This window comes from Typha angustifolia, chromosome 15 (assembly GCF_048772165.1).
Source record: "Typha angustifolia cultivar Huaian chromosome 15, ASM4877216v1, whole genome shotgun sequence".
Classification (NCBI taxonomy): domain Eukaryota; kingdom Viridiplantae; phylum Streptophyta; class Magnoliopsida; order Poales; family Typhaceae; genus Typha; species Typha angustifolia.
The window spans coordinates 21,194,691-21,222,647 of record NC_133253.1 but is presented as its reverse complement, the minus strand read 5'-3'; the positions used below and the strand labels follow the sequence as shown (position 1 = coordinate 21,222,647).

The window sequence follows — 27,957 nt, the reverse complement described above, 5'->3', positions numbered from 1 at the left end:
CTCTTCACATACTGCACGGTTTATGCTATGTGAAAATAATTTCTTTTACCTAGACGGTGTTTAGATTATGTATGCTTTGAGTTTAGAAATCCTGTTGAACTAATTCAGGACTCTTGGTCTATAACTTAATTCAATAATTAAGTATAATTTTATCTATCTTATATCTAACTAAATTTAATTTTTAAATAATTTAGATAAAAAAAAAGATTAACTAATTAAGTTTGAAGTTTAATCTCAAAATAGAAAATATCTTATTTACTTAGAAGCTGGTATAGACCCTCTAGGGTTTATTACTAAAGCACGCTGGATTTTATAGAGGAATATTTCGGGCAAATTCCGGTGGCATTTGCTTGCCCCTCGACGGTGCGATTATATCTAAAATCGATGCGGTCGCACCTGGGTGCGAGATTATAAGGAGACGTTCCTCAAAGCAAGAATACCCTTTTACCATTAACAACTGAAAATCCCAGGACTCTCTTCTCGTCGGAGGTTTTGGGCTCAAGAGAGAAGAGAAAAGAAGAGAGACAAGGGAGAGGAGAGAGAGAGAGAGAGATGGAGCAGAACCAGAGGTCGTCGAGGCCTCTTCAACTCCACCCGGCAAGGTCCGCCGTCGTCGATCTCTTCAACCTCTACCTCGGGGTAGTTGCTTTCTTTCTTCCTCCTTTTCGTTCTACCTCACTCGGCTTTCGCTCCTCCGCTTCTAATCTCTCTTATTTTTGCAGAGAAATTCCCGGGAAAGATCAGATGACCCAACACGTGAAACCTCGTAAGTCTCCTTATATCTGCAGTTTACTGCGTTAAAACCGTTGTAACGGAGTTTGACACCTCTAAGGCGCGAAAAGATTGGTTCTTGGCGAACCCAGACGCCCTTTGTTAGTCGAATCTTATCAAGAAGAGGAAGGGTTACAATTTAGAAGCCTACCCAGCGGCTCATTTACAATTCTTTTGAAGCTACGTTCTTAAAGATTGAATCTTGCCATTGGAATTTCAGTAAATTGGAAATCTAATTGAATTTCAACGAATGCTGGGAAGAATCCATACTTTCTTTTTCAACGTTATATGACAAAGTCGGGATTTTATTTATGCGATGTTGCAATTGATTTCTTCGAAACTTAAGCCCATGCAACTGTGGAGTTCTTTCTTTCTGCTTGGCTTCTCACTCTCTCTCTCTCTCTCTCTCTCTCTCTCGATTTATTTTCCTTAAGATTTTAAAGTAATTTGTTAGAAGTGATCATCCTCTTGGCTGTGGAGAGTAACAATAGAATTGTGTTATTAACTGATGGGCTGCTAATTCTGCAGGAACAAGATGCAGAAGAGGGTTACTGCTCTTAGCCGGGAGCTTCCACCTCGGGATGAACAATTTATTATTGATTTTGAACAGTTGCAAGGACAATTTCAAGTGAGTCTGAGACATTCTTTGCTCTCTTTATGAGCGTTGAACTTTGGTTCTCCTGAAAGAATTAAAATTAATATGTATCTTACAACAGGATCAGGAGCAACTTCGTGCTGTCACAGAATCAGTTCTTATATCTTTGATTGTAAAGTGTAGTAGCCATGCACCACAATCAGAATTTCTCCTGTTTGCAATTCGGAGCTTGTGCACCATAGGGTATGTAAAATGGGACACCTTCCTTTCTTCCCTCCTTTCTGCAGTTTCCTCTGCAGAGGCATCGTCCGGGCAGGGGACTTCAGCAATGGCTGGAGTTCTATCACCTGGATTGTCACCATCCACAGTGATGCCTTCATCATCGATAGTTGTGATCCCAAATTCTTCAAATTTGCATGCTTCACATCCGACATCACCTCTATCAGCAATTCACGCAATAGGATCTCCTGCTCAATCTGCTACCGATCAATCAGCAAGTTCAAATCTGTCTCCACTTAAAGCATGCGAGAATAGTGTAATAAAAATAGGTCACTCCGTCAAGGGTGCTGCTGTGAGCTATCTTCGCCAGCTGTCATGCAGGATTATTTTAGCTGGCCTAGAGACAAATCTGAAGCCAGTTACCCATGCTGAGATTTTTCAACATATTATAAGTTGGCTGGTTAATTGGGACCAGAGACCGCAAGGCTTAGATGAAGCAGATGGCATGAAAGCATTGAAGTTGGAGAGGCCTTTGCATGAGTGGATGCATCTATGTTTGGAAGTTATATGGACTTTGGTTAAGGAGGATAAATGTCGCATTCCCTTCTATGAGCTTCTTCGCAGTAGCCTACAGTTTATGGACAATATTCCTGATGATGAAGCATTGTTTAGCATTATTATGGAGATTCATAGGAGGAGAGATATGGTGGCTATGCACATGCAAATGTTGGATCAACACCTTCATTGCCCCACATTCGCAACACACCGGTTCTTGTCTCAATCTTATCCAACTATAGCTGGTGAATCAATTGCAAATGTGCGTCATTCTCCCATAACTTATCCTAGTGTGCTAGGAGAGCCATTGCATGGGGAGGTGAGAAGTATTTCCCTTTTGTACGACTATAATTTTCCTTTTGTTTTCTTAAATTATGGGACAGTAACTGTTCCAACATGCTACCTAATATGGGAAGCAGGATATACAGTTTTTATTTGATAGAATTCCTTTCACCAATGATTTGTGACTGGCCTCATTTTTTCTGATTTAGTATGATTGGCTGGAAATTTTAGTGTTTGAAGCTTGATTAATAGATGGGGGTGAAGATGCATTATACCTTTTCAGAACTTTTGATATGCTTTAAAATATGTGATAGTCTCGACTCTCGAGACATTACCTCACTATCATACTTAATCAAGTGCAGCACACATTTTACTTAACTAAAATGATGATCCTCTGATCAGGTTAATGATTTCTTCCATTTTGTATCAGAATAAAGTTACCTTTTTTGTCAGTCATGATCTGATGCAGATGAGTCTAATCTCTGGTGATCTAGTTGTGTTTTGCTTTAATGCTGCTAGCTCAGTGCCTTTACTTTTTTTAATAGGTGTAAAATCCATACAAATGGAGTATAAATGCTAATTTTCAAATTTCAGCTTAAGACCACAAGAACTGTTCACGGTAATACTGGCTTCTTGTATCTAATCTAAGTTTTAATTGTGATGCAAGTTTGCAACTATAGCAGCTGGCTCTTTTGCAGAAGGAAGAAAGAAAGCGGTGTGAAAAGTATTTACTCTAGCGGAGGAGGAGGTGTCTTTTCCTCATCAATATGAGTTTGAGTGATTAAATCAGCACTAAATTAGACTTTAAATTTGGCAGGCTTATGTAGACAAGAGGAAATGTCTATACAGGTGTTTAGTGTCTTTTATGTCATAAAATTGCTCTTTTAATGAATTATGCACGTTTGTAGTTTTAACTTCTAAGTGATGCCATATTTTAAATAATGTATGATAAAAGACTAAATAGGTAAAGTATTCGAGTGAAAATTAAGTGTGAAACTGAGAATGTATACTGTGTTTCACTAAATTTTTGCAAGCACTATTAGCTTTAACCTCATAATGATTCTTCTTAGTAGTGGAAATAATTTGTCTACCTTTTGTGACTAGGATCTTGCAACTTCTATTCCCAGGGGTAGTTTAGATTGGGAGCGTGCTATGCGCTGTTTGAGGCATGCCCTTCGCACAACTCCATCACCTGATTGGTGGAGGCGTGTGCTTCTTGTAGCCCCCTGTTATAGAACAAATGCTCAAGCATCTACCCTTGGTGCTGTTTTCTCCCCAGAAATGATTGGTGAAGCTGTTGCTGATAGGACGATTGAACTATTGAAAATGACAAACTCAGGTGCTGTTATGCTTTTACATTTCAAATTGTTTTCATTCAGTGATAAGAATGCCCATAACAACTACTTACCCTTGTATGCTTGTTCTTAATTGGATGAGCTGAAGTTGCTAGATTGGTTGATTTCGATAGCATTTCACTCCAATAAATTTTTTTTTTTAAAGAGTTAGTGATTTACTATGCCTGATAAAAAATCTCATTCTCTGATTATCAACTATTTCAGCTCAAAAGTTGTGGTCCAATATTTGGCCATTCCACATGTCCTTCCAAGGACAAATGATAATGATCATATAATGATTTATGAAATATTGAAATTAGAGTATATAAATAGTGATGATCAATTGATAATTACCATCTAACTAATGTTCTAAATTAGTTACAATATCTCAATAGACATGTGGTTACAACTTAACACTTCCAAAGCGCATCCATGTTTTTCACTATCTTTATTTCAAGTAAGAGATTGGTGGAGCTAAGAGTAAAGTTTTTCTTTTCCTTGTGTTATATGAGTCACAATTTCACACATTTATCTTTTTGTATGCCTTCGGCATTTAGTTGTTAGAAGTTTTGACTTCCTTCATGCAACTATTTAATATTTATATCTAATATTTTGCAAATATTCCTGTCCTTTTGCTTGTTGGTTGACAATTTGACATAATTACTTGGGTAACTAGCCTTTGCTTATATTAACCTGGGAATGTATGTCAATAATTTATTCCTTGTTTTCCTTCACTATAGTTCATATACATGATATTCATCAATGGCTACTTTTTCTGTGTGCGCTTATTTGAATATTGATACAGCCAGATCCTTTTGTTGCAGAGATACAATGCTGGCAGGAGTGGCTTCTATTTGCAGATATATTTTTCTTTCTAATGAAAAGTGGCTGTATTGACTTTCTCGATTTTGTTGACAAACTTGCCTCCCGAGTTGCAAAGAATGATCAACAGATTCTCCGAACTAATCATGTCACGTGGCTGCTTGCTCAAATTATTCGCATTGAGATTGTGATGAACACCTTAAGTTCGGATCCCAGGAAGGTGGTGTATGTTTCTATATAATAATGTGCAGCATTATCCTTTCTTCTTCTGGGCTGTCTTTGTAAAATTGTGTAAGATACAGGTCATGTGAAGATGATAGCCAACCCAAACTGAAAGTGTGTGCAAAAAAACCCATTTGTTGCCTGGTCAGATGGAAACCTTCCATACCACAACAGAATCCAAACTTACAACAAGAACAAATCATTAAAATCCAATCTTGTATTCAAAAGAGAAAGAAAGTAAACTCTGAGGCAGTTCAGATTCTTAGATGTTGTATTTGCAAGTCTATAGAATGACCTAACCAGCTTTGGTTTGGACTGATTGGGAGCCTTAATTTAGAAATGATCATCACATAGATTTTGTTGACCGCATGGAATGGCTGCCCAAGCCTGTGGCCTTGTCCTTGCTTGACCTGAAACTGATTGACAGTTATGAAAGTAAGAGCCACCCAATTTAGGTCCATGTATGTGTAGTTAACCTAAGGTATTAGGTTATATCATTTGAATTTTGAACTCTTATTTCATCTAACATATATTTGGGTTTATTTTTTTAAAAAAAAATGCTCCTTTTGGTATTATCTTATAGCTGGTAATTGAACTCTATATGTAACGTTTGGTTTATTTGACTCTATTGTCATTGTTATTGCATTTTTTTTGTGCACTAAAATTGCTCTTCTTGTTAGGCGGAAACTACAAGGAAAATTATTTCATTCCATAAAGAAGACAAAAGTCTTGATTCAAGTAATATCAGCCCTCAAAGTATTCTTCTTGAGTTCATAAGTAGTAGCCAAACATTACGCATTTGGTCCCTCAACACTTCTGTCAGAGAATATCTGAACAGTGACCAGCTTCAAAAAGGACAGCAGATAAATGAATGGTGGAAGCAAATGACAAAAGGTTATCTTAGTCGTCAATATAATGCTTTTGGTTGCATTGAGTTTAATATTTAAGAACGAATGATTTTTTTTCCTATTTGCTGCATAAATTTGTCAAACCTAGTCATTGGTTTAGTTGCATTGGGTTGATGAGATGAATTATCTTAAAAAAGGTGCTAACTAAGACCAATTGTCACGGTCGGGTTTCAGATTAGTAGTTTGACAAGTAATTGGTGTTGCATTTACTTGTCACCTACTTAAGTCAATCACCCAATGTAACATCAGAGCTTGAAACAATTTACCCTTTCTCTTTATAATATAAGGAAAAAAAGTCGTGTACAGAATGAAAGGTGGGTTGTGATCAGTAGGTTTGTGTCAGATCTGACCAACCTAATAATAATTATAAATTGCATCATCTTGATTCTTGAGCCAACTCGGTCAAGTTCTTTGTACCTATTTATTCACCGACTACTCTAAAAGCTTAAGTTGTTAGCAAATAGTAATTTTATTATATTTAACCATTCCTCTTTCTTCGGAACTAAGATATTTTGATGAGCTTAGGAAGTGACTTAATTTAAATGGATGGAGGTTTTATATTTTAAATGATAGATTAGCCTGATATGATTCAAATTCAGGACCTCTAAAAGTTTAAGCTGCTATAGAACGGTAACTTTTATATTTAATGATACCTAATCTCGCCCAATTATTGACTACTTAGACATCTCAGCTATTTCAAAAACAAAACCCTTATGCTTAACTTGAACTTGTAAATATCATGCAGTCTGAATTAGGTTCTTACATATTTTTACATAATGTACATCAAAGTAATACTCAGTAGAAAGCCAGACCTATAGTGACTCAAATAGTATCAAAAGATTGCTGAGTTTGGTGCCTGCCTTTTGGCATGTACTCATATACCTAGTCACTTGTATGGGCATGGTACCAAGGTTGGTTCCTTTCACTGTGCACTGTCTTGAAATCACTTGTATGGGTATGGTACCAATATTGGTTCCTAGTCACTCGTATGAGCATGGTACCAATATTGGTTCCTATCGCTGTGCACTGTCTTGAAATTAACACCTGACAGTTTTGCATTCAAAATTTGAGACTTTGATTCACTACAAAGCTAAGTGATTAGATTTAATAAATTGAAGGCTGAAGAATCAGAGTCCATATTTTTCAATCAAGATTTTCAAAATATCAAGAGTTTTATTCTTCAATTATTATTTCATTCTTTAATTATTGGATTGTCAACACTTAAAGAAGATATAGAAAAATTATATAGGAATAAACACTATTTCCATTGGACTTTGGTACTCGTCTTTAGTAACAGAGTTGTTTGTATCATGTTTGATACTATTTTTGATGGAATTGATTTCATCTTTCTTTTAATCCCTTTCTTTTGTGCAGCTATTTGTTGTATCTTCTTGTCAACCTTTTATTCCTTTATCTACATTTCTTATCTTTCTTTCATTCAGATATTGGTTCTTTTGGTTATGAAGTTTCTTATCCTTTCTTACTAGTGCCTTTTGCCATAATGATTTCTTAAATTCATGTTTCATTTGTCTCTTCCAAGGATGGTATGTGGAACCTTTTTTTTTTTAATTTTTTTCTATTTTCATCAATCATCATCAAATTAACTTTAGTTTTTGTGCATGTCCAATATTCATATCACATTATAGAAAAATTATAAAATTTCTATCTATATGAAGACTATGTGAGACGTTGCAACAAACAATACTATCGGTGGATGAGTTTTGAAGATTATCGATAGTATTTAATGCAAAATCTTGTGTTATTCTTGTGCTGGCAAATAAATTTTTTAATCCTTTTCGTCATACTATGTTCAACTAGATATTAGTTTTAAATATTGAACTGTTATCAATTAATATTATGTGTTGAATGTTATTATGTGTTCAATTATATTAGTATTTAATTATATTATGAAGTGTTCAATCATTAATATTAACTTTAATGAATGTATCGAATCATATTATGTGTTGAATAATATTTATATATAAAATTATTGTTTTGTCTTTAATGAAATAGGTCATTTGCAAAAATAATCTAAAGATAAAACACTATAATTTTATGTTTAAATATATATATTTAAACTAAAGCTAAAAATTGACATGCCGAAGACTAAAAATTATATCTAAATATCCTAAATTTTTTATTAAAAATATTATAAATGTGCACCAGTAGTACCCAGGGGGGTGCTGAGGCGTGTGGCTCGACAGGCCCTGTGCCGACCGACATGTGTTGTGCCAATGGTGGCATAGCACGACCATTGTTGGTCTCTTTATTTGCTTGAGGGATTAAATCATAGTTCATTGGATCGGTCGATCCCGAAGGCGCGATCCGAACTCTCTCTCATTCACTCTTTCTTCTCACTCTCTCTCTTACTCTCTCTTCTATTTTTTCTCTCCTTATCATATAATCATTATTTCTCTTACTGAGAAATCTAGCATTGGCGAATTCTAACAAACTTCGGTATATAATTTTAAATTTATTTCTTTATTTCTCTCTCAATTTTTTTTATTTTTTCTACTCTCCCTTTTTTTCTTCTTTTTCTTCTTCATTGCACCATTGTTTTTCCTTCTTTTGTTTAATTTTTCTTCCACTCACTCTCTTTCTAATATCTTCTTCTTTTCAATTTTTATTACTCTATAGTTTTTCTTTCTTTATTTTCTTATTTTCGTTTAACTTTTTTCTAAATTTTTAGAAGTTTTTCTACAGTTTTAAATAATAGTTAGAATTTTACGTAACTAAAAAGTCTGATCTGATTCGTACGACCAATCCGGCCCATTCGATCGATACGTATTATTTTTTCGGAAGGCTGATCCCGATCCCAATTTTTCGAACCTTGGATTTAAACTTAATGATATATGAGATGTTGCATGGGTATTTCTATGTTTGGAGGTGACTCAAGTTCAAAAGTTTGAGACAAGCACAACATTGGAAATTATGCGCTTCTTTTTCTCAATTTATTTATACTTGAGTCTTGGAAGGGAGTTCCTTTTTCTAGTGGATATTCATACTGTGTGTTGATATCATGTTTTGCATTTCAAGAGGATGGTCTTTTCATCTTTTGTTTACTAGCTCATGATCTGAATGCACAAAAAAAGCTTCTCCATGAATTTGGGCCATTTTCTTCTGTTAAACTAAACAATGACCATTTGTTATTATGCAGAACTGATTCTTGGAGTAAATAGAGCTGTTTGGATGGTAGATTTATGAATTTTCTATTGTTTGAGCTATTTTCCACCGTTAGGTGAAAGATTTACTTGTTCTTACAATGTTTAATTCTACTTTCAGGAGAGCTCATGATAGATTTTATGAGCTTGGATGATAGATCAATGGGTATGTTTTGGGTTCTGTCGTTCACGATGGCACAGCCTGCTTCTGATGCAGTGATGAACTGGTTTACCTCATCTGGAGTTACAGATCTACTGCCGGGGTCTAATGTACAGCCAAATGACAGAATAATGATGATGCGTGAAACTTGCCCTCTATCTATGACATTGCTTTCTGGTTTGTCAATCAACTTATGTATGAAGCTAGCGTATCAACTTGAAGATGCCATATTTCTTGGCCAGGTAGAAAAAGCATGTATGTTCTCCATTTTGTTTGTTTTGCCTCTTCATCATAATGTTTCTTTAGTTTCTTATTCTGATACTGGTTTAAGATTTGTGTTTGCATATTATACTTTAGACAGTCGGATCTGTAACATTGAAAGATTTTCCCGTGCAACTGAAATCAGGGTTGGTGTAAAAAGATAGTTTGGAATTGCTTCTTGGGAGGAACTACTTACAGATTTTGCAGACTTCCCTGATTCTCTGAAAATAGGAAAGATATAACAGATGATTTGTGTTCTTATAATGGGATGATTATGCTACACTAGTGATTTATCTGTACTACATAGCCATGTAAACCATCAGCTTGGTCGGAGTGAGTACATTCATCATGTAATACCTTTTAAAGGAAAAGAATGAATTGTGAATGTTTAACTGCAAATCGTAATCTTCATGGGTTTATTCATCTCTTCATTATCAGATGTCTATAAGTACATGATTGCAACACTGAGTTTAATTATTATCAAACTATAGCTTTCCTAGTCATTTATATATATATATATTCTTGTAAAACTGACAACTTTCCTTCTAATATGTGCCTAGTAGGATGTTTAAGAAACTTCCAATTAGACTTCAAATTTGCTGTAGGAAATAACAAAACATTAATGTCTAGTAAGATTAAACTAATAAAGATCAGCCTTTAAACTAAAAGACTGTTTAACTTGAGCTAAAGAATAAAGAGTAACATAGGGTTTGCAGTAATTAGTTTCAGCAAATGATATGGAGAGACAGCAACAAATTTGCATAACAAATGTAGCAGGACAGGAGAGGTAAGGACTGAAAAGAAGGGAGTGAAATAGATAGGAAGAAAAGAACACCAGCCTAGGCTGCAATGGAAGATTAAAATTTTAAAAGAGAATAACATCCAAGCTGTAGGAAAGAGAAATAAAGGGGAAGAAATTAAGACCTCAGGTAGTGAAAGAAGGAACAGCCAAATGGTTTATGTATATATATGGCATTGCCAAGTTATATGTCGCATTTTATTGATTGTTATAACATCATCATTTGTCTTTTTAGAATTATAGTTGCAAGGTACGCATGCATAACAGAAAGAAAGCCTCGGCCATTTTGATTTAAAGAACCTTTTTAGCTGGATAACCATCTAGTCTATGTCTTTGGGTTGGGGTTCACCTTCTAGCAAGACCTAAGGCTATTTCAGAAATTTGCTGCCACATATTCTAATCGAAGTTATGAAGGCAATTCTTAATCACCGTTAGTACATTTAATGTTGCAATATACAGTTTTTATAATAGAAAGGCAACTTGAGAGCTACTAAAATCCGTGGAAAGAACAATATGAGCCATATTCTGCATCTAGATTGTGATCCACATAAATTCATATAGCAAAATATGTTATTCGCAGGAAAAATAAGTTTCTGCAATTTTTGATTAAGGATTCTTCGATTTGAGGTGGTGCCTTGTCCGATATTCTTGAACATTCGTTTTCTTGTGTTGCAGGCTGTTCCTAGTATTGCTATCGTTGAAACATATGTTAGATTGCTTCTAATATCACCTCATTCATTATTTCGACTCCATTTTACAGTAAGTTCTGCTGTCACTACTCAACATCAAGTTAATACTTTTACTGCAATCTTTGGATATTATCTATGTAAATCCCTAACTTCTTTGATGTGTGGAGCTTTCTTTGTTTTGCAGCATGCTTGCATCACCTGTTATTCTTAAGTTAGTCCAAATGTCCCTAGTTCCAGAAAATAACATACAATCTTTGTTGGCTAGACCTTCTAAATGCTAGATATGTTTTTTTTTTCTTTCTTTATAATTATAAGCATGGATGGTAGTGCCGACTGGTACGGGACGTACCTGCACGTGGCACGAGGGGTGCCGCACGACACCCTTCTTAGTAGCTTCGCCGCTAGCCATTGACCTCGTCGTTGAGCTTACCGTTACAGATCGCCGCTTGGGAGTTGGCGTCCGTAACTTAAGTTTTATATATATATTGCCCTTTCTTCCTCCCTCGGGCTAGGGCACCTGACGGGGGTGCGAGCTCGGGCGACGACGACTTAGTGAGCGATAGCGGCAAAGGTGAGTAGTCTGTTACCTTTTCTTTTTTTTCTCTTTCTCTTACGACACAGCTGGTAAGTGCCGTGCCGGTCGGTGGTCAACACGGTCCGTATTTGTGGCACAGGCATCGTTGACTATAAGATCATTGCATTTGATCAATATTTGTTCATTCTTTAAGATCTCTAGTGTAAGTAGATTTATTTTTGATTCATTTGCTCCATGTAGGGACCAATCAACCAAATTTAATGTGCTTGTGACTTGTGATGCCTGAATTTCACTCAAGAAATAAGAGAAGATAATAAAAATGAAATTGTCAGTGGTTCAGTTGGTCACTGATGACTCTTGAACAAAAATGATATCGATGAGTATCATATGCTTACTTCTTTTACCATTTCGATTCCTTGTTGGCACTGTGCTTGCCATGTTGTATGTTCTCAAGGTTAATTCCATAGTTTGAGACTTTGTAGCAATTCCTTTTGCTTGTTGCATTTGTCACCTTAATGGATAATGTAGTCAGCAGTCTGCACAAAGACGCAACCTGCCTCTTCAGTGCCAGTACTGTGAGGAGCTCATATAATGGTAATACCAGAGTGCCAGACCTAATAGCGTGATATTCTTGACCTACTGATGAAAAAAAGTTTCATATCTTTCTTTTAGTGCACAGTTGTGGCACTATGATTTATTGATCACATAGAGCTTTTGTGTTCGTGATGCTGATAGATTCTCTTTCCTAAGAGCATGATCTATAAAAATTGAATCGCAATGCCAATATCAACGGCAAAACTTGCTGTACAAATAAGTACTTACACATTCTACACAACTTAGAAATATTGTCTGATAACATGTGGTTGGCACTGTTGTACTCTACTTTGTGTCTATCAACTTCTAGAAGAATGAGTAAGAAAGAAAAGGTCCACTACTCAACTTGGTCAGTGCTTAGTTCTGAAAATGTGTTTCATTACATGTCATATCCTGTCAGGCTGTCAGCTCTAGTGATCAGACTGTTATAGACTCATAGCTTCATTGAATTCTGCAAATCATTTGACTTGAGTGCTTATATTACATATCCTCTTCTTGCGTATCTCCTTTTTACTCTTGTCTACTATTCTGTTCTGATGTACCTTTATGATGCTTTTTTACATCTTGCAGACTTTGACGCAAAGATCTCCATCAATTTTGAGTAAATCTGGTGTATCCCTTTTACTCCTTGAGATATTGAACTATCGACTGCTTCCTCTATACAGGTGCTTCATTAGTCTGTTTATACTAAATAATTTAAACTTAGTAATTCTTCTCAGTGTATCATGCCAGAATTTCACGAATTCAGAATTTTATTAAGATGAAAGTTCAGAGTTGAAATTTAGAACTTATTCTGTTAGCCACCTGAGAAAATTGTTACAAACCTGACATTCACGATACGGAATTGTACTGCCACCATCAGTAATTTCCATATATGGCAACATATGGTCTTCCTGTTCCAAATGTGTAAGTCCACAGAATTCCCATATTATTAATTTGCAGAAGATTTCTCATACATATTAAAAGAAGTGTAACAAATATGCAAGGGGAATTTTTTTTGTCTCCGGCAATTCTGGTTGCTTTTCAGTAATTAGCTACGTTTTCTTATATATGAAAAAAAGCTTAGTTAATTTCTGAGTTCGTGAAAAGAAGAGGAACATGTTGATTCTTGAAAAGTAGCAATTTGTAGACAACTAGAGATGTGCTTGTGGTTCTGGAAGTAGGAATTTTTCTTGTTTGATGCGTAGTGCTATTTATCTTGTGAAATAGAACTTTCCAAACGATAGAGAACCAACTGAACTAATGTTTGAATTATTAGTACTACTAATTTACTCCGTTATTATTGGGTCCAATCCTTTGTAAAGTTATGTAAGATTTAGAAAAAATATTTTATTTGATAACATAATGTATGATTTCATATAACTAAAATTCTTTTCTTTATAGATACTACGGCAAGAGCAAGGCATTAATGTATGATGTCGCTAAGATAATTTCTATGATAAAGGGAAAGCGTGGAGAACATCGTCTTTTCAGATTGGCTGAAAACTTGTGCATGAATTTGATTCTCTCCATTCGAGACTTTTTTCTGGTGAAGAAGGAACTAAAGGTTAACAAATGATAAGGAACTCACTTTTGTTTCAGCTTTGTTTAAATAATGGTTGTCAAATACTAATTTTTTAACACTGGTTATTTCAGGGTCCAGCTGAGTTCACTGAGACACTTAATCGAATAACAATAATTAGCCTTGCGATCACCATTAAAACACGTGGAATTGCTGAGGTTGAGCATATGCTTTATCTTCAGTCCTTGCTAGATCAAATTATGGGAACTAGCCAGCACACATGGTCAGAGAACACTCTACGATATTTCCCTCCGCTTATTCGGGATTATTTATTAGGGAGGACAGATAAGAGGGGCCAAGCTATCCAAACATGGCAGCAGGTAAGTTTTTATCCTTGGATGCTTGATGGATATACAATATGCTATTTTAGTTTTTAATCTTTCATTTTAGGGCAGGATTGATGTGGTAGTGACACAAGAAATGCTAGTTAAACATTGAGACTATATGTGCCAAGTGGTAAATAGCATGTGCTAGTTCGAAACAATGTTGACACGGGTTACAATATTTAGTGATTCCACTAAATATTGTCAGTGTAGATCACAAAATCAACATCTTTCAGTTCTTTCATAAAGACTGTCACTGGACTTTCTAGTTAGTATTTAATATTCCATTTTTTCTTTTACATTCTGTTTTTGCATATCTGGAACTTTATGTGTAATAAATTTGAAAGAAGCCTAAGCTTCTTGGTAGATATGTGGTTGTAACCACTAAGTAGTTCCTTTAATAATCTTAACATCAGTGTAACCAGATAAAAATAAAATTTCCACAAATTTATATTTGCTTCCCTCTTTCACCATCTACCCTTTCAGTTTTGCACTGATTACATGGAGATCAGAACAGGCTAGTTTCTACAGATTCTTAGTGTATATGTATTAGAGAGCCTTTAATAAGTGAATGGAAAGGAATTTGGAAAGGAAATATAATCCATGAATTTGTAAAACAACTCTTATTACATCTGTGTGAAATACATCAGGTTAAGGCTTCGTCCCTGTAAATGAGTTGTTCTGGTGGGGTTCACGTCACTTATGTCAACAGGCATAAACATTTTGCATGAGATGATAGTCAGCTTTGATAGCGTACACCATAGGAGACCACACATGTCCAACCGGGAGGTGATTACTGCTAGCCTATTCCTGTATAACTCTCTCGCAACCGCAGGGATGTTACATGACCTATGCATTATGGAATCATCTAGGACTATGCCCTTGGCAATATTGACTTAGACCAGGAAATTCAATAGGGATTTGAAAGAAAAAAGGTTTACAGTTAGACCATATCAAGAATGCTGGGCCATAGGCTGAGCACTGTAGGGAACATGATGTGTCAAAGTGGGAATTTGTAGCTTCAAAACTAGCCTCTTCTTCCATAACTATTCTTCTACCACAGGGATGTTACATGACCAGCCTTCCTTATTGAATCATTTATGCCCTTGGCAGCATTCACTTAGAGTAGGAAATTCCATAAGAATTTCAAAAGAAAATGTTTCAGACTTGGACCATATCAAGAAGCTGGGTTCAACTAGGTTGAGCATCTTCTGCTGATTTAACAATGAGATTCCTGTTATTTGAGACTGAGGTTCTTGCGGATGGATCCTGTGGCCATAGAGAGAATCGAGATTGTGCCATTAAGATTTTGCAACTGTAAATCGTCCTAAGAATGTTGATCTCAGCCAGATTCATGGACTCAATCATGAGATTCCAATATCTTGAGGTTCTTACAGTAGTGAATCTCTACTTAGGAAGCTTACTGCTACGGTATATGCAGGGGTGTTATCTATCTGGGCGGATCTATTTATATTTGATCTAAATTTAAAAAGAAAAAAACTATTTTAGCCTGTTTCAGCCGATACGACCAGACGAATCAACTGATGCTGTCGAGATGGATTGGTTGATACGATCAAAATGGGCTCCTCCTAGACCGAAACCAGTCACTAAATTGATTTTATGTTAGGATCGAGATCAGGTGAAACTGAGTTCCATGGGTTATAGATGAAACTTTCCATGCACTAGCACATTGGTTAGCTGGTAAGAGAGATTGATCAACATATTAAATCCATGAATAACCAATACTTTTGCAGTAATACACTGTTCCTTTGATTTATATATTTGTTGGTTCTCACTGATGTTCTCTTTACTCCAGGCTGAAATAACTGTTATCAAGCAATGCACTCAGCTTCTTTCACCATCAGCTGATCCTACTTATGTTGTGACTTATCTTAGCCATAGCTTCCCTCAGCATCGCCAGTATCTCTGTGCTGGTGCTTGGATGCTGCTAATGAAAGAGAGTATCAACAGTACAAATCTTGTATGGCCCTATTCTTCATGCACCTCTGTTATGTAAATTTCAGTAGATTTTTGATAGATTTTCTTTGTTATTGTTTGGGAAACATGTAATGACAGTTCAAATGCAGGGCCGTGTCTTAAGGGAGTTTTCACCGGAAGAAGTGACATCTAACATCTACACAATGGTGGATGTTCTTCTTCACCATATCCAAATTGAGCTGCAACACGGTCATCCTATACAGGTCTAGTTCTAGTCAAGAAATTGTTGTCAGAAATTTTGGGAGTTATTTTCAGTGAATGGATGAGACTTTTGTATTACAAAGCAGTTGCAATTTTGATGCTGACTTCTAGTCGTGCCTTTGCCATGCAGGATCTTCTTTCAAAAGCTATTGCAAACCTTGTCTTTTTCATTTGGACGCATGAACTACTTCCATTGGATATTTTACTTCTAGCTCTTATTGATAGGGATGATGACCCTTATGCTTTGCGTCTTGTGGTATGATTTCTTAATTATTTTTTTACATAACCTTCCTATGAGAACAAATATGTGAATATGTGCTTAAGGATGGAGAATCAGGAATAAATGTGATCGACATATTATTTGACTTATATACAACAGTGGTATGAGATATAGACATTAGAAATAACATGACTTAAATTGATATTGTATAGACAGAAAATTTTAAGTCTTGCTTATTTAACTAGTTTTATTTAATTAGGCAACAAATCCTATGTTTGAGCATGTTAGACCATACCAATCTCTTAGATAGCATTCTGCCAAAATGTTCAACCATATTCACTTTTTGCATGAACATCCTTTATGCATAATATAGGAGAGAGCACTGGTCTGTGTAAAACCTGATGATTTTGGCATACTTTCTGTGTGTAAAACCTGATGATTTTGTCATACTTTATGGGTCTTTGTATGTAAAATTTATCCTTGAAAGACTTGATATCCCTATAAATCTTTGCAACATGTATTTAAGGATTAGTTTGCATAGTACTTGCTGATGCAGGTTCTGTGCCATCTCGCCCGGTGTAAACAAATGTGATGGGAATTAGATTTTCGTTTAATTTTTATTTTCAGTTGTATTTTTTTTAAAAAAATGGTTTGATTTTAGAGTGTCTAATTTGGTTAAAACACCTAAAAATCTAAGAGATTTGATTGAATTTGTTTTAAGGTAGGTTTGTTAGGATTTGATTGTTTTTTAAGTTAAAAGGGTCCAATTTAGTTATATATTAGATTAGGAAAGATCTGAATAAGATTATTTTATGATTTGATGTAATGTCATCATCTCTATATGTATAGGTGATGGGAATTCCGGAAAGAAAAAGAAGAAAAGAGATTCATGGAGGATTCCATATTTACCCTTCTTTCCCTTCTCTTCCCTCTTCTCCTTCTCTCTTTTGTGGTGGAATCCACGCTTCATTTGTCCCCCACAATTTATGTGGATTTAATTTTCTTTCCTTCCACGACTTGGTGGGTATCTTCTATCTTTTCTATCTATCTTAGCTATGCTAGTATGCAAATGGTACTTGGAGATAGATAAAGAGATTCATGGAGGCTCTATCTATTCTCTTTGAGGGTTAATCTAGGTACCTCCTTCCGTATTGGCATGTGTCTTTATCCCTACGCCTCATCAAAATGTCAAGCTGTGTTGTGCATCATGTGCTGGTACTGGACTGTGCCAGCAGGCCTGTGGTACACTCATACCGACTCTTTAAGCCTTGCTCTATCAGTTCTTGGTCCATATCAATGAGTGCCACCAGTACTTCAAATCTTGGACTTAGTTAACTTTCCTCTTTTCCCGATCTCTGTCAATATGGCTTGGGTTAGTGGTGGCAATTTACTGAGTTCCTTTCTTCATAATTTGGTTAAGTTAGAATATCCAGATATGGCCCATTTATATTCAACCACAATAAGAAAAAGTAAAGAATAACAATTTTATTCGAAAGAAGTTAAAAGCTATGGCTGGTGAGGTTGATAGGAAGTTCTTAAAGCAATCATGGAAGAAAGTTGAAAGCTATGGCCAGTGAGGTTGATAGGAGGTTCTTAAAGCAATCATTCAGATTCGAAACATTTACTTTCATTTCCTTTTTTGTGGAGTAATATCTAACACTGTTAACCCCTACTTGTACTATTTTGGAATGTTCAATGCTCTAAGGTTCTTAGATTCACAAATTAGAAAAGAATGATCCATTTATAAGAGTTCGTATTGTTGATTGTTGCAAACCACACCCTGACACCTTATTGGGTCTTCATAGCTGCCTCATTTATTTATTCCCTCCAGTTGTGCCTGTTGTTTGAGGTGAGTGTGGTTGATAATTTGGTATGTTACATTCTTAGTTTGTTTTTTACCTAGAAAGGCAATGGGTATTAGATTTGTAATTTCACCGTGTTTTTATCGAAGGTTCGAAAAATCGGGATTGGGATTGGGATTGGGATTGGGATCGAGATCGGGATCGGGCTCCAAAAATAAATGATGCGTATCGGCTATATCGGCCGCTTGGATCAGATCGAGCTAATTTTAATTATATAAAATTCTAAATATTATCTAAAAATACAAAAAAATTGTACATTTTTTAAAAAAAGAGGAAAAAAATAAAATAATAATTATTCACATATGAAGCCTAAAAATTTAAAAAGTACTTTTTTAAAAACTTCTATAAGAAATGAGAGAGAAAAAGTGGAAGAAACAAAAAGAAAAAAAATTCTACCATAGTGAAGGAGAGAAGAAAAAACTATAGTGAAGTAAAGAGTTAAGAGAGAAAGAAATAAAAAATATTACATAGTTGGATTTGCATTTGTGGAATTTGTCCAAGCTGGATTTCTACGTCAGAGAAGCAATTGCTATGGTAGGAAGAGAAAGAGAGGAGAAATAGTAAAAGAGAGAGAAGGAGAAATAGTGAAAGAGAGAGAAAGAGGATCGGCTGGATCTACCGATCCTTCAAACCATGGTTTTACCTATCATTTAGTGCAATTGGTTGGTGACTCTAACTTATCTCATTCTTATACTGCTACATATATTGTCGTGCGGTGCCTGACTATTGAATGGAAGTTCTAGACAAGTAATAGGCATCTCATGAACATGTTCAACTAAATGATATACTAGATGTTTTTTAGATGATTTTCGATCTGATACAAGATGATTGTGAATCTTTAATTAGAACTGCAAGTGTTTGCCAACTCAGTCATGGAAAATTTCTGGTGTCTTTGAAATTTTCTTACAGAGTAGAGGTAGTTTCTCAGTTCCCTGGACAAAGAACAGTATCTGATCCACTTGACTTTATTATCTATAGTGATGACCGGCAATGTCAAGCATTTGATACTCAAAATGTTTATCTCTGGTCCTTATCTCATATTTTTCAATCCTTAAACTTCGGTACCTTTTAAAAATATTACTCTTGAAGAAAATAACTCCACTGTGCAGTTTGGACAAATTTGTCGTGATTCTTGAATATTTTACACAAAGTTGTGGTAATTTCTTAGTTTCCCAAACAAAGAAGAGTACTGATCCACTTAATTGTACTAACCATTACGATGACCACTGTGGCAGAAGTCTGATGGTCAAGTTTTATTTTCTCTATCTGCAATTGTTATCAACTACTTTCAATCCTTAAACTTGGGCATCTTTAGATGTATCATTCTGTCCTATTTTGGCATGTTAGAGTACCTATCTTTACTTTTTCTCTTAATGAAGTAAAAAATCTTGGTTAGGATATTATCATAATTACATAGTATTTCCTTGCCCACAGTGTATTTGCAACTTAATCTTCTGGACTCGAGTTGTACTTTTTATGCTTAATTGATTCAGCTATTAAATTGCGCTCATCATAAACAGCTTCGAAAACAAGAACTAGATTTTCACTCTGCTATCTACATTGTCACAGATAAGTCTGCTTGAAAGGCCTGATCTGCTGCAAAGGATCAAAATGTTCTGCTCATATCGTTCTTCTCCTGAGCACTGGCTCAATAATCAACCTCCAAAGAGAACAGAGCTTCAGAAAGCTCTTGGGAACCATCTCTCGTGGAAGGAGCGGTAAAACTTGCACTTCAAAATAGCAATTGTCTATTCTTCATGAAATTTTAGATGCTAGGTAGTGGGGGCCATTTATTCAATTTATATCCTGTGTCTCAAAGTTTATGTTCTATGTGAACATCCGTGGGTATTGTAAAATTGTCAAATAGTCTAAATTCTTTAAATTTTTGGTGCATACTATATGTGTACATCTATTTTAGGTAGTCAGTATTCAAATTAAAAACTCTTGTTTAAGTTTTTGGCTTTTAGCTTCTTTCTAACATTCCGAAATAATAGTGGAAGAAAGAATTAGCTGTTTGCTTATGCATGTGCTATTTGCATATCCCTGGGTGTATGGTCTAATTATTTAAATGAGGGTTAGTAGGTTAGTGCATAGATGGCCGTGCCGGTCGGCACTTGCCTTGTCGGCGGCATACCGGCGCATGGCACGAGGGGTGCTGCATGGCACCCCTACTAATAGTTCCGCCGCTCGCCGTCGAGCTACCTGTTACCGATCACCGATCGCTGTCGCCGTCGTCAAATGCCGATCTCTCTTTCTCAATCTCACATTCTCCCTCGGGCTAAGGCACCTGACGTGCTCAGGCGACGGTGATCGGCGAGCAGCGACGACGACGAAGGTGAGTATCTTTTTTTTTTTTCTTCTCCTCTTACGGCACGGCCGGCAAGTGCCGCGGCACAATCCGTGCCTGTGGCACAGCCATTGTTGGGTTAGTGTACTTCTGTTACTTTAGTATTTATGAATTTCTTTACTTTTCAACTAACTGAGTCAATAATTTATATGCACATGCTGTAGCATAAATATATGGAATGCAACAAAGTTAATTTACACTCCTAGAATATGCTTTTACCTATCTCTAGAGTGTATGGCGAGACATGAGGTTAGATTGAAGGACAAAGGGGAAGTTACATTATGCAGTTTGTTATACACTGTACATGCAACTTGGCAAACCTTACTGACCTTACTATTAGAAAGAAGTTAAAAAGGCTATCAAGCGCATCCACTGGTACCGATAAAGTGCGAATCCACCTGGCTTCATGCATCAAATGACTGATCTCTGCCAAATACACAGTGAGACACAATTGTATTCGATATTCGATATGTAATCTGTCATCTATAAGGTTGCACAAGGTAGGCATGCGATACTTTTGTGAATCTGTGGGTTATCTATTGATTATTCATTCCAAGGCATTTGCTTTTATCTGGCGTTAGATGGTCAGAGTATGCCTGAGTTCTGTTGAATGAGTGGATGTATTGAATTAAAACATGTCCTCTGGCTTAGTTTCAATGGCTGATAGTTGCTTTTACGTTCATGAAACCAACTGCTGTGTTCAGCTCTTGCAGTATTGATCTTTGAAAAGAAAGTACAGCCATATGTCATTTCTTTATCCAATATATGTCACCAATGGATTGGTGAAATACTTTGGAGAATTCCTAAAATAAGATGAATCTATAAGATGCCGTTTGATTGCTGCAAAAGGGAAAACATGACCAAGGAGGTATGCACAGTATGGAGCATGAAGGGGTGCGACAAGGAACACGGGTCTGCTAATGCAGCTCCCTTGCGATAGAGAAATATGCATAAAGTGTGTTGACCGATCTTTATCTCTATTTCACAGAGAAATGCATAAAAGGTGTATTTTGCTGCAATTCGTGATTAAGGGAGTGTTAGTTCACGAATGTCAGTCACTCATTCAGCAACTAAATGAATTCAAGGAAACTAGCAAATTCCCTGCTCATCGCATCCTTTCCATTCAGCCTTTTAGGACCACTTGAGAGACGTCCCTATCCCATGTATGAGCCAGTGCCCTGCAGTACAATGATAGATGCATATGGCATGGATTCATGTTGTATTCATGTCTTAATACTTTTTTCTCTTAACAATTAACAAGATCTTGGGAGGTGTCTATGTTATCTCAAGTAGGTCCTTTCTTGGAATGAGGAGTAAATGGCTTTGTTGGCTGAAGCCCAAAACATGACGTTCATGTTGCCCCTGCGCAAAACAGAGCGAGTAGAGTTCCCTCTTTAGTGGCAATTCAGTTTGGCAGTGAAGTGGAGGGCTTTTACTTTATAGTTTATACTTCATACTACATAATGTTCTGGGCCCAAACAGGATGGCTAGCTGTATGCTGCCACTAGATCATATTAATATTTATTGCATCTCAAATCCTTAAGAACTTTAAATTGTTAAATTTTTGTTGTAATATCATTTTTTTGATAAATGAATTCCTGATGTTATTTATCATCATAATTTACAAGTTTAAGTTATGTGTCTTAACAACTAAGAATAAATGCTTGTTATACTAAAGACCTGATTTGTATGTTTCCTTTCAGGACATTTTGTTTCTTTAGATATTCTTCTTAGTTATGCAAATTATGTTTGCCATTCTTCATGATATTTGATGGGTTAGAGGCTGTAAAATACCTTCTAATAACTTTTTAATTTTTGCAGCTATCCTGTTTTTTTTGATGATATTGCAGCACGCTTGCTTCCAGTCATACCACTTATAATTTATAGGCTCATCGAGAACGAAGCCACAGATATTGCAGACAGAGTTCTTGCTTTCTATTCTCCACTTCTTATTTTCCACCCCCTCAGGTTTACATTTGTCAGGGACATTCTTGCGTATTTTTATGGTCACCTTCCAAGCAAGCTAATTGTACGGATACTCAAAGTACTAGATATCTCAAAGGTAAAGATGACCTTTTGTTGCTGATGTACACCTCTTCAGTTTATTCATCTTTGCTTATTGTGTTAACGATATAGTCTTCAGATTCCTTTTTCAGAATCATTTCCGCAGCTTGTTGGTTCATCAAATTCTGCTATCTGCCCTCCGCCTGATTATTTCGCAAACCTTTTATTAGGCCTTGTTAACAATGTCATACCTCCTTTAAGTAGCAAGTCTAAATCAGACTCAACAGATTCCTCCAATAATTCTGGACGTCAAGCATTCACCAAGTCTCAAGCATCTCCTCAGTCCAGCACCCTCAACAGTTTTGATGGTCAAAAAGCATTTTATCAAAACCAGGACCCTGGGTCATATACACAGCTTGTTCTGGAAACAGCTGCTATTGAGATTCTTTCGCTTCCAGCATCGGCTTCCCAGATAGTATCTTCACTTGTTCAAATTGTGGTTCATGTGCAACCAACACTAATACAATCCAGCAGTGGACTACAAGGAATATCAAGCGGGCTTGCACAAAATTCTGGCTTACCAAATTCTCCTTCAGGTGGAAGTACTGAAACCATGAGCACGAATCGCTCAGCTACATCAGCAAGCGGAATCAATTCTACAAATTTTGTTTCCAGAAGTGGGTACTCTTGTCAGCAATTATCTTGCTTGATGATCCAAGCATGCGGTCTTCTGTTAGCCCAGTTGCCTCCAGAATTCCATATGCAACTATATTCTGAAGCATCACGTATCATAAAAGATTGTTGGTGGCTCACTGATAGTAAGAGGTCACCTAAGGAGCTGGAATCTGTGGTTGGCTATGCATTACTGGACCCATCATGGGCTTCTCAGGACAACACAGCAACAGCGATAAGTAATGATTGAACTTTTCTTCTTTTTTTATTTACTAAATAGAGATAAAAATTACATTTAATATGGATTTCAGAAAATAACATCATCAAATAATTGTCGAATATATTTAAGAAGATAATTTTAGCACTAGCTGTCTTGCTGATCCCTGGATTTGTACATTCAAATTGGTTATAGATCTGAACAAGGACATCAACCAGAGTCCCAGACAACCTTATAAGGGTTGGCTAAGATTATGCACATTCCAGAAGTCACTTTTAGCTAGGATACCGTACCAGCAGATTAGCCCTCTACACAGTCTGCCTCCCTGTAAATTTCTAATTTATCTCCCTCCCTCCAAAAACCAGATCAGTTTTCACATAATAATGCAGTTGCAACAGAAATATTTCAACAATCTTCCTATCTGTTCATCCCATTATTTTGGGCAGGGAAATCTCCTTTTGAGGTGTTTTTTGTAATGGACTAAAGTGCTGGCATTTAGTGTGGATGAAATTTCCAAGTGTCTTGAACGTTCCCAACATTTCAACCTTACAAATAATTTCCTTTTATTTTTTAAAGAATATAAAGTAATGATACTGTTTTGATACATATTGAGCTTATGCAACTTTTACATTATGAGAGTAAAGAGATGTTATTACTACTCAAGATATTGAAGTAATTATGCTAATAACGAATTTTGGTGCTTAAACCACCATCTGATATTTGGCAGGACAATTCCTGAAGTACTATCTTGTATCTTTTCACAATACAACTTTATAAGTGTTGAATGTATGGATGAGAAAATTTCTACTTATCTAAGTTTTTTTGAAGCTCTGTGGAAGTTAAAGTTCATATTTTGGTGATATGATAAACATGATTCTAATGTTTAAGTTCTTTTATACGAGTTGTTGCAGGTAACATCGTTGCCCTTCTCCACTCCTTCTTTAGTAATCTCCCACAAGAATGGCTAGAATCGACGCACACCATCATTAAGCATCTCCGCCCGGTTACTTCTGTTGCAATGTTAAGAATAGCTTTCCGCATAATGGGCCCATTATTGCCTCGTCTGGCCTTTGCTCGGCCACTTTTCATGAAGGTAAGCATATCTGGAAGATTGAAACTTTTAGTTCTTTATTCTTTAACCTCTATTGTCCTAGTCCAGAAAAAAAACTTGTTTACAAGTATTGTGTCGCTAATACCTAGTCAGCACGCCCAGGTGTGCTACTGATATACTGAACGCCTCTAAATAGATTATATAGGATTTGTTTGCATATTTTAAAATTTTAATATATGTATTGAAACTTGCATTAGAGTATTTTATCCCTATATAATATTGTAAAGAAAAAGATCTTTTTTGCTAGAACTATAGTAATACTCAAGTAGAAATATAATATAACACATAATATCAAACCATTTCATATTTTATGAGTAAAAAAATTCAGCGGAAAAAAAATTATCAAATGACTTCTAGTTATGTTGAAATTTGAGTTTAAAATTATAAAACTTGGGCTCAAATAAACTCATATTGAATTAATCTAACATGTTCTTACACTAGTTTTAACCAATTTGAATAACTTTGACATATTAATTTCACAATTTTAAAATTTTAGGCAAAATTTTAGGAAAATCATGTTTTCCCTTTGATTTCTTTGTTTTGAAGACATAAATTTAGCACAAATACTAGATCTATGTAAAACAATTTTTTTTACAAATGATAGATTTAACTTTGTTTTGCTACATCTAGCATGATTAATCCCAGAGTCGGTATCTAAATCAAAGAAAATGGATGAGAAAATAAGAAAATATATCTTTCAGTATATGTCAATAGATTATATGGCCTTAGGTTAGAGTTAATCAAGTATGTCTTTTAAATCCAATCAACATACTTTTCTATTTTATTGCCATATTAGGGATGATAAATACTTTTGTAGAAAGTATGCTTTGATAGTTTGACTACGAACTATGCTTGGATCTTGGAGCGGAATACAAACATTATCTTTTCTTTTTCTCATTGCATCCCAATCAAAGCATAAACCATCACTGAAGGGAATCAAACTTCCAAGTTCCAACTCAGTGAGGAATTTGGTGCCTCACCAAGCATGATGTACTTACTAGTTACTACGTACCAGTCAATTGATGATAACCAAAAACAATTGTCTGTCAGTGGAAGGCTTTCTGCATTCGGCCAACCTATGCAGAGTAAATTGTCCCCTCACAATTTTAAGGAATGTTAGAAGAGGATCCAATCACTCTTAGGACTTATTAGTGTGGCTAGGTTAAGTGCAGAATAAGATTACACCAGTGCACAACAGATATTACATTTTCGTTATCAGGTTTTGATATCTGGTTCCAAACCAAATATTTGTGCTGTTCATTTATAAAAGGTCTCTAGTTTCTATAGTTGCTTTATTGGTACGAGGCATCCTTAATTTGAACCAGCTAGTTTGTAGTTTGAACTTTTAGGCTCCCTTGACCTTTGCATCTTCTCTGTCAAGAAAATCTACCTTATATGAGTTTGTTTATGCATTGTTTTATTTCTCATTGATTTTTGCAGAACTTAATTGTCTGGTTGAATCACATTATTCATTTGCTTCTCATAATGTCCACTTGCATAAACCCATTTCATCAATTAGGCTACAAGCTATTGATTGCACAAGGTTTTACTAGTTTGAATAGGATATTCTGGCAGATGATAAAACCTTCTGAACATGCCATCTCCCATCAGTACTTGCAGTTAATTACAATTCGAAAGTACCACTTGATGAAACCTTCTGGTTCTTTCATGTACGTACCTTTCATATGACAACAGGACAATTTAATTATGTATAACTGACCACTTTAGGCTATATTGAATCAAGTAATCCAGAGAATCATTTTAATTGCTCTGTGTCATCATTTTATTAAGTTGCCTCCCCCCCTTCAATGAAAACATGACTTGTTGGTGCTTTTCAAAATCTTCATCATTTTATTAATTGCTCTGTGTGACATTTGTAGACATTAGCTCTGCTTTTCAATGTGCTGGCGGATGTGTTTGGAAAGAACTCACAGACTTCAACTCCAGAGGCATCAGACATCACAGATCTCATCGATTTTCTGTAAGACATTTATATTTATTCAGTAGTACCCATGTCATATGCATGGGAATGACCATTTGTTGGTTTTTTTTTTATTCATGTCTTTTATAGTTGCTTGGTACTATTGGGTCTTACATGGTAACCTGTAACTTTTCAAATAGGCATCACGCAGTCATGTATGAAGGGCAAGGAGGGCCTGTTCAGAACACTAGTAAACCCAAATTGGAAATACTGACTCTATGTGGGAAAGTGATGGAACTGTTGAGGCCAGATGTGCAGCATCTTTTTTCTCACCTGAGGACTGATCCAAGCTCTTCAATATATGCAGCAACTCACCCGAAAATAGTACAGAATCCAACATAGGTATTTGCTACCGCAGTCGCTACTGCTCTAAACCCTTTTTATTGTAATGTTTAACAGCTTACGATGCACTCGCGAGCTGAATGTGGCATTTCTTGCTGATCTCTTATAATTATAAACAGTATGCTCTTCGAGCAAAATTCTCAAGTTTCTCTCTTACTTCAAAAATGTCGGACAAACCATCTTAATGTTTGTTGCAGCTAAATTGAGATAATTGCATAGATGACTGACTGCTTCCTAAGCATGCGATCCGTTGTTGTATCTTTGTAATAACACAATTCAAAGCAATGGAAAGAAAAAAAAATAAGTTCTATTTTAGCTTTTCATACAGTAAATTTGATTCTCATGCTGTATGCTGATTCTTTGTAAACAAATTCTAAATCTCCCTCTTCATTTTTTTTTTTTTTTTGAAAAAGAAAAATTCTTTTGTTTTGAGAAAATTTTGTTTTGAAATAGAACGTCAATATTATCTCATGGAGATGACAAGAACCGTTATGAACTCCACTGGTTGGCAATTTGTTGTTGTGCCCCCACCACGCCCTCCTTTCATGTGAACTGTTCTTACGCACTAACTCCGGTGAACACGCGTCCAGTCCTCTGTCGGTAAATTCTCAAATAAAATATAAAATAGTCGGAGAAGAAAGTCGTTAATTGTTGCGTGATGCTTTGGTCACCAATATGCAACACACGCATACCCCCAACCCCCTTCCCCTTCCCCTTCCCCTTCCCCTTTCCCTACACCTTCCGCTTCCTTCTTTGTGTGAAAGTAGGAAACGGCTCTGAGACCCAAGTAACTACTTAGTCTTTCTTTTCGCTATCTTTACCTAAAAGACGATGCAATGTCCATTTGACATTTGGGGTGAGTCAGTTGTCTACTACCTATGAAAGATATACAAATACAGCAGGAGTTCACATCGACTCCGTGCATACGAAAGGAAATAAATGTAAGAAAGAAAATCGTATATGTCTAAAGAGTAAAGAAAATCGTATATGTCGGAATGCTTACGCTATCTGCTTTGTAGCAACGAAATTAGCCAAATTTCTTAGCCAAGGAAAACTCGAATTCATAAGAGAAGCTAACGAGGTCGGCGCTCTCAGAGACCAACTCACACGTGTGGCCAAGTCTCTCTCTCTCTCTCTTTCTCTCTTTCCTGACACGTGTGTGTGACCCTTGGACTATTATAGCATGTCTCTTTCGATCCTTACCATCCCTC

At 36.0% G+C, this 27,957-nt stretch overlaps 1 protein-coding gene across 2 annotated transcripts; it reads left to right on the top strand.

The window, feature by feature from the left end:
• Positions 1 to 323: 323 nt before the first annotated feature.
• Positions 324 to 26,942, top strand: LOC140779726 (mediator of RNA polymerase II transcription subunit 23). 2 transcript variants are annotated; one of them, XM_073124964.1, is made up of 21 exons: positions 324 to 639; positions 723 to 766; positions 1,300 to 1,399; positions 1,488 to 2,459; positions 3,527 to 3,761; positions 4,581 to 4,798; positions 5,481 to 5,694; positions 8,991 to 9,271; positions 10,765 to 10,848; positions 12,478 to 12,572; positions 13,291 to 13,453; positions 13,543 to 13,788; positions 15,608 to 15,772; positions 15,879 to 15,992; positions 16,121 to 16,246; positions 19,642 to 19,790; positions 22,241 to 22,481; positions 22,563 to 23,334; positions 24,224 to 24,405; positions 26,304 to 26,404; positions 26,545 to 26,942. In XM_073124964.1, the coding sequence occupies exons 1-21, from the start codon at positions 553 to 555 to the stop codon at positions 26,744 to 26,746; spliced, it is 4,791 nt and encodes a 1,596-aa protein (XP_072981065.1). In that variant the 5' UTR covers positions 324 to 552; the 3' UTR covers positions 26,747 to 26,942. The 2 variants fall into 2 exon arrangements, with proteins under 2 accessions (XP_072981065.1, XP_072981066.1); XM_073124965.1 differs by lacking the exons at positions 324 to 639; positions 723 to 766 and adding an exon at positions 797 to 950.
• The last annotated feature ends 1,015 nt before the right edge of the window (positions 26,943 to 27,957 follow it).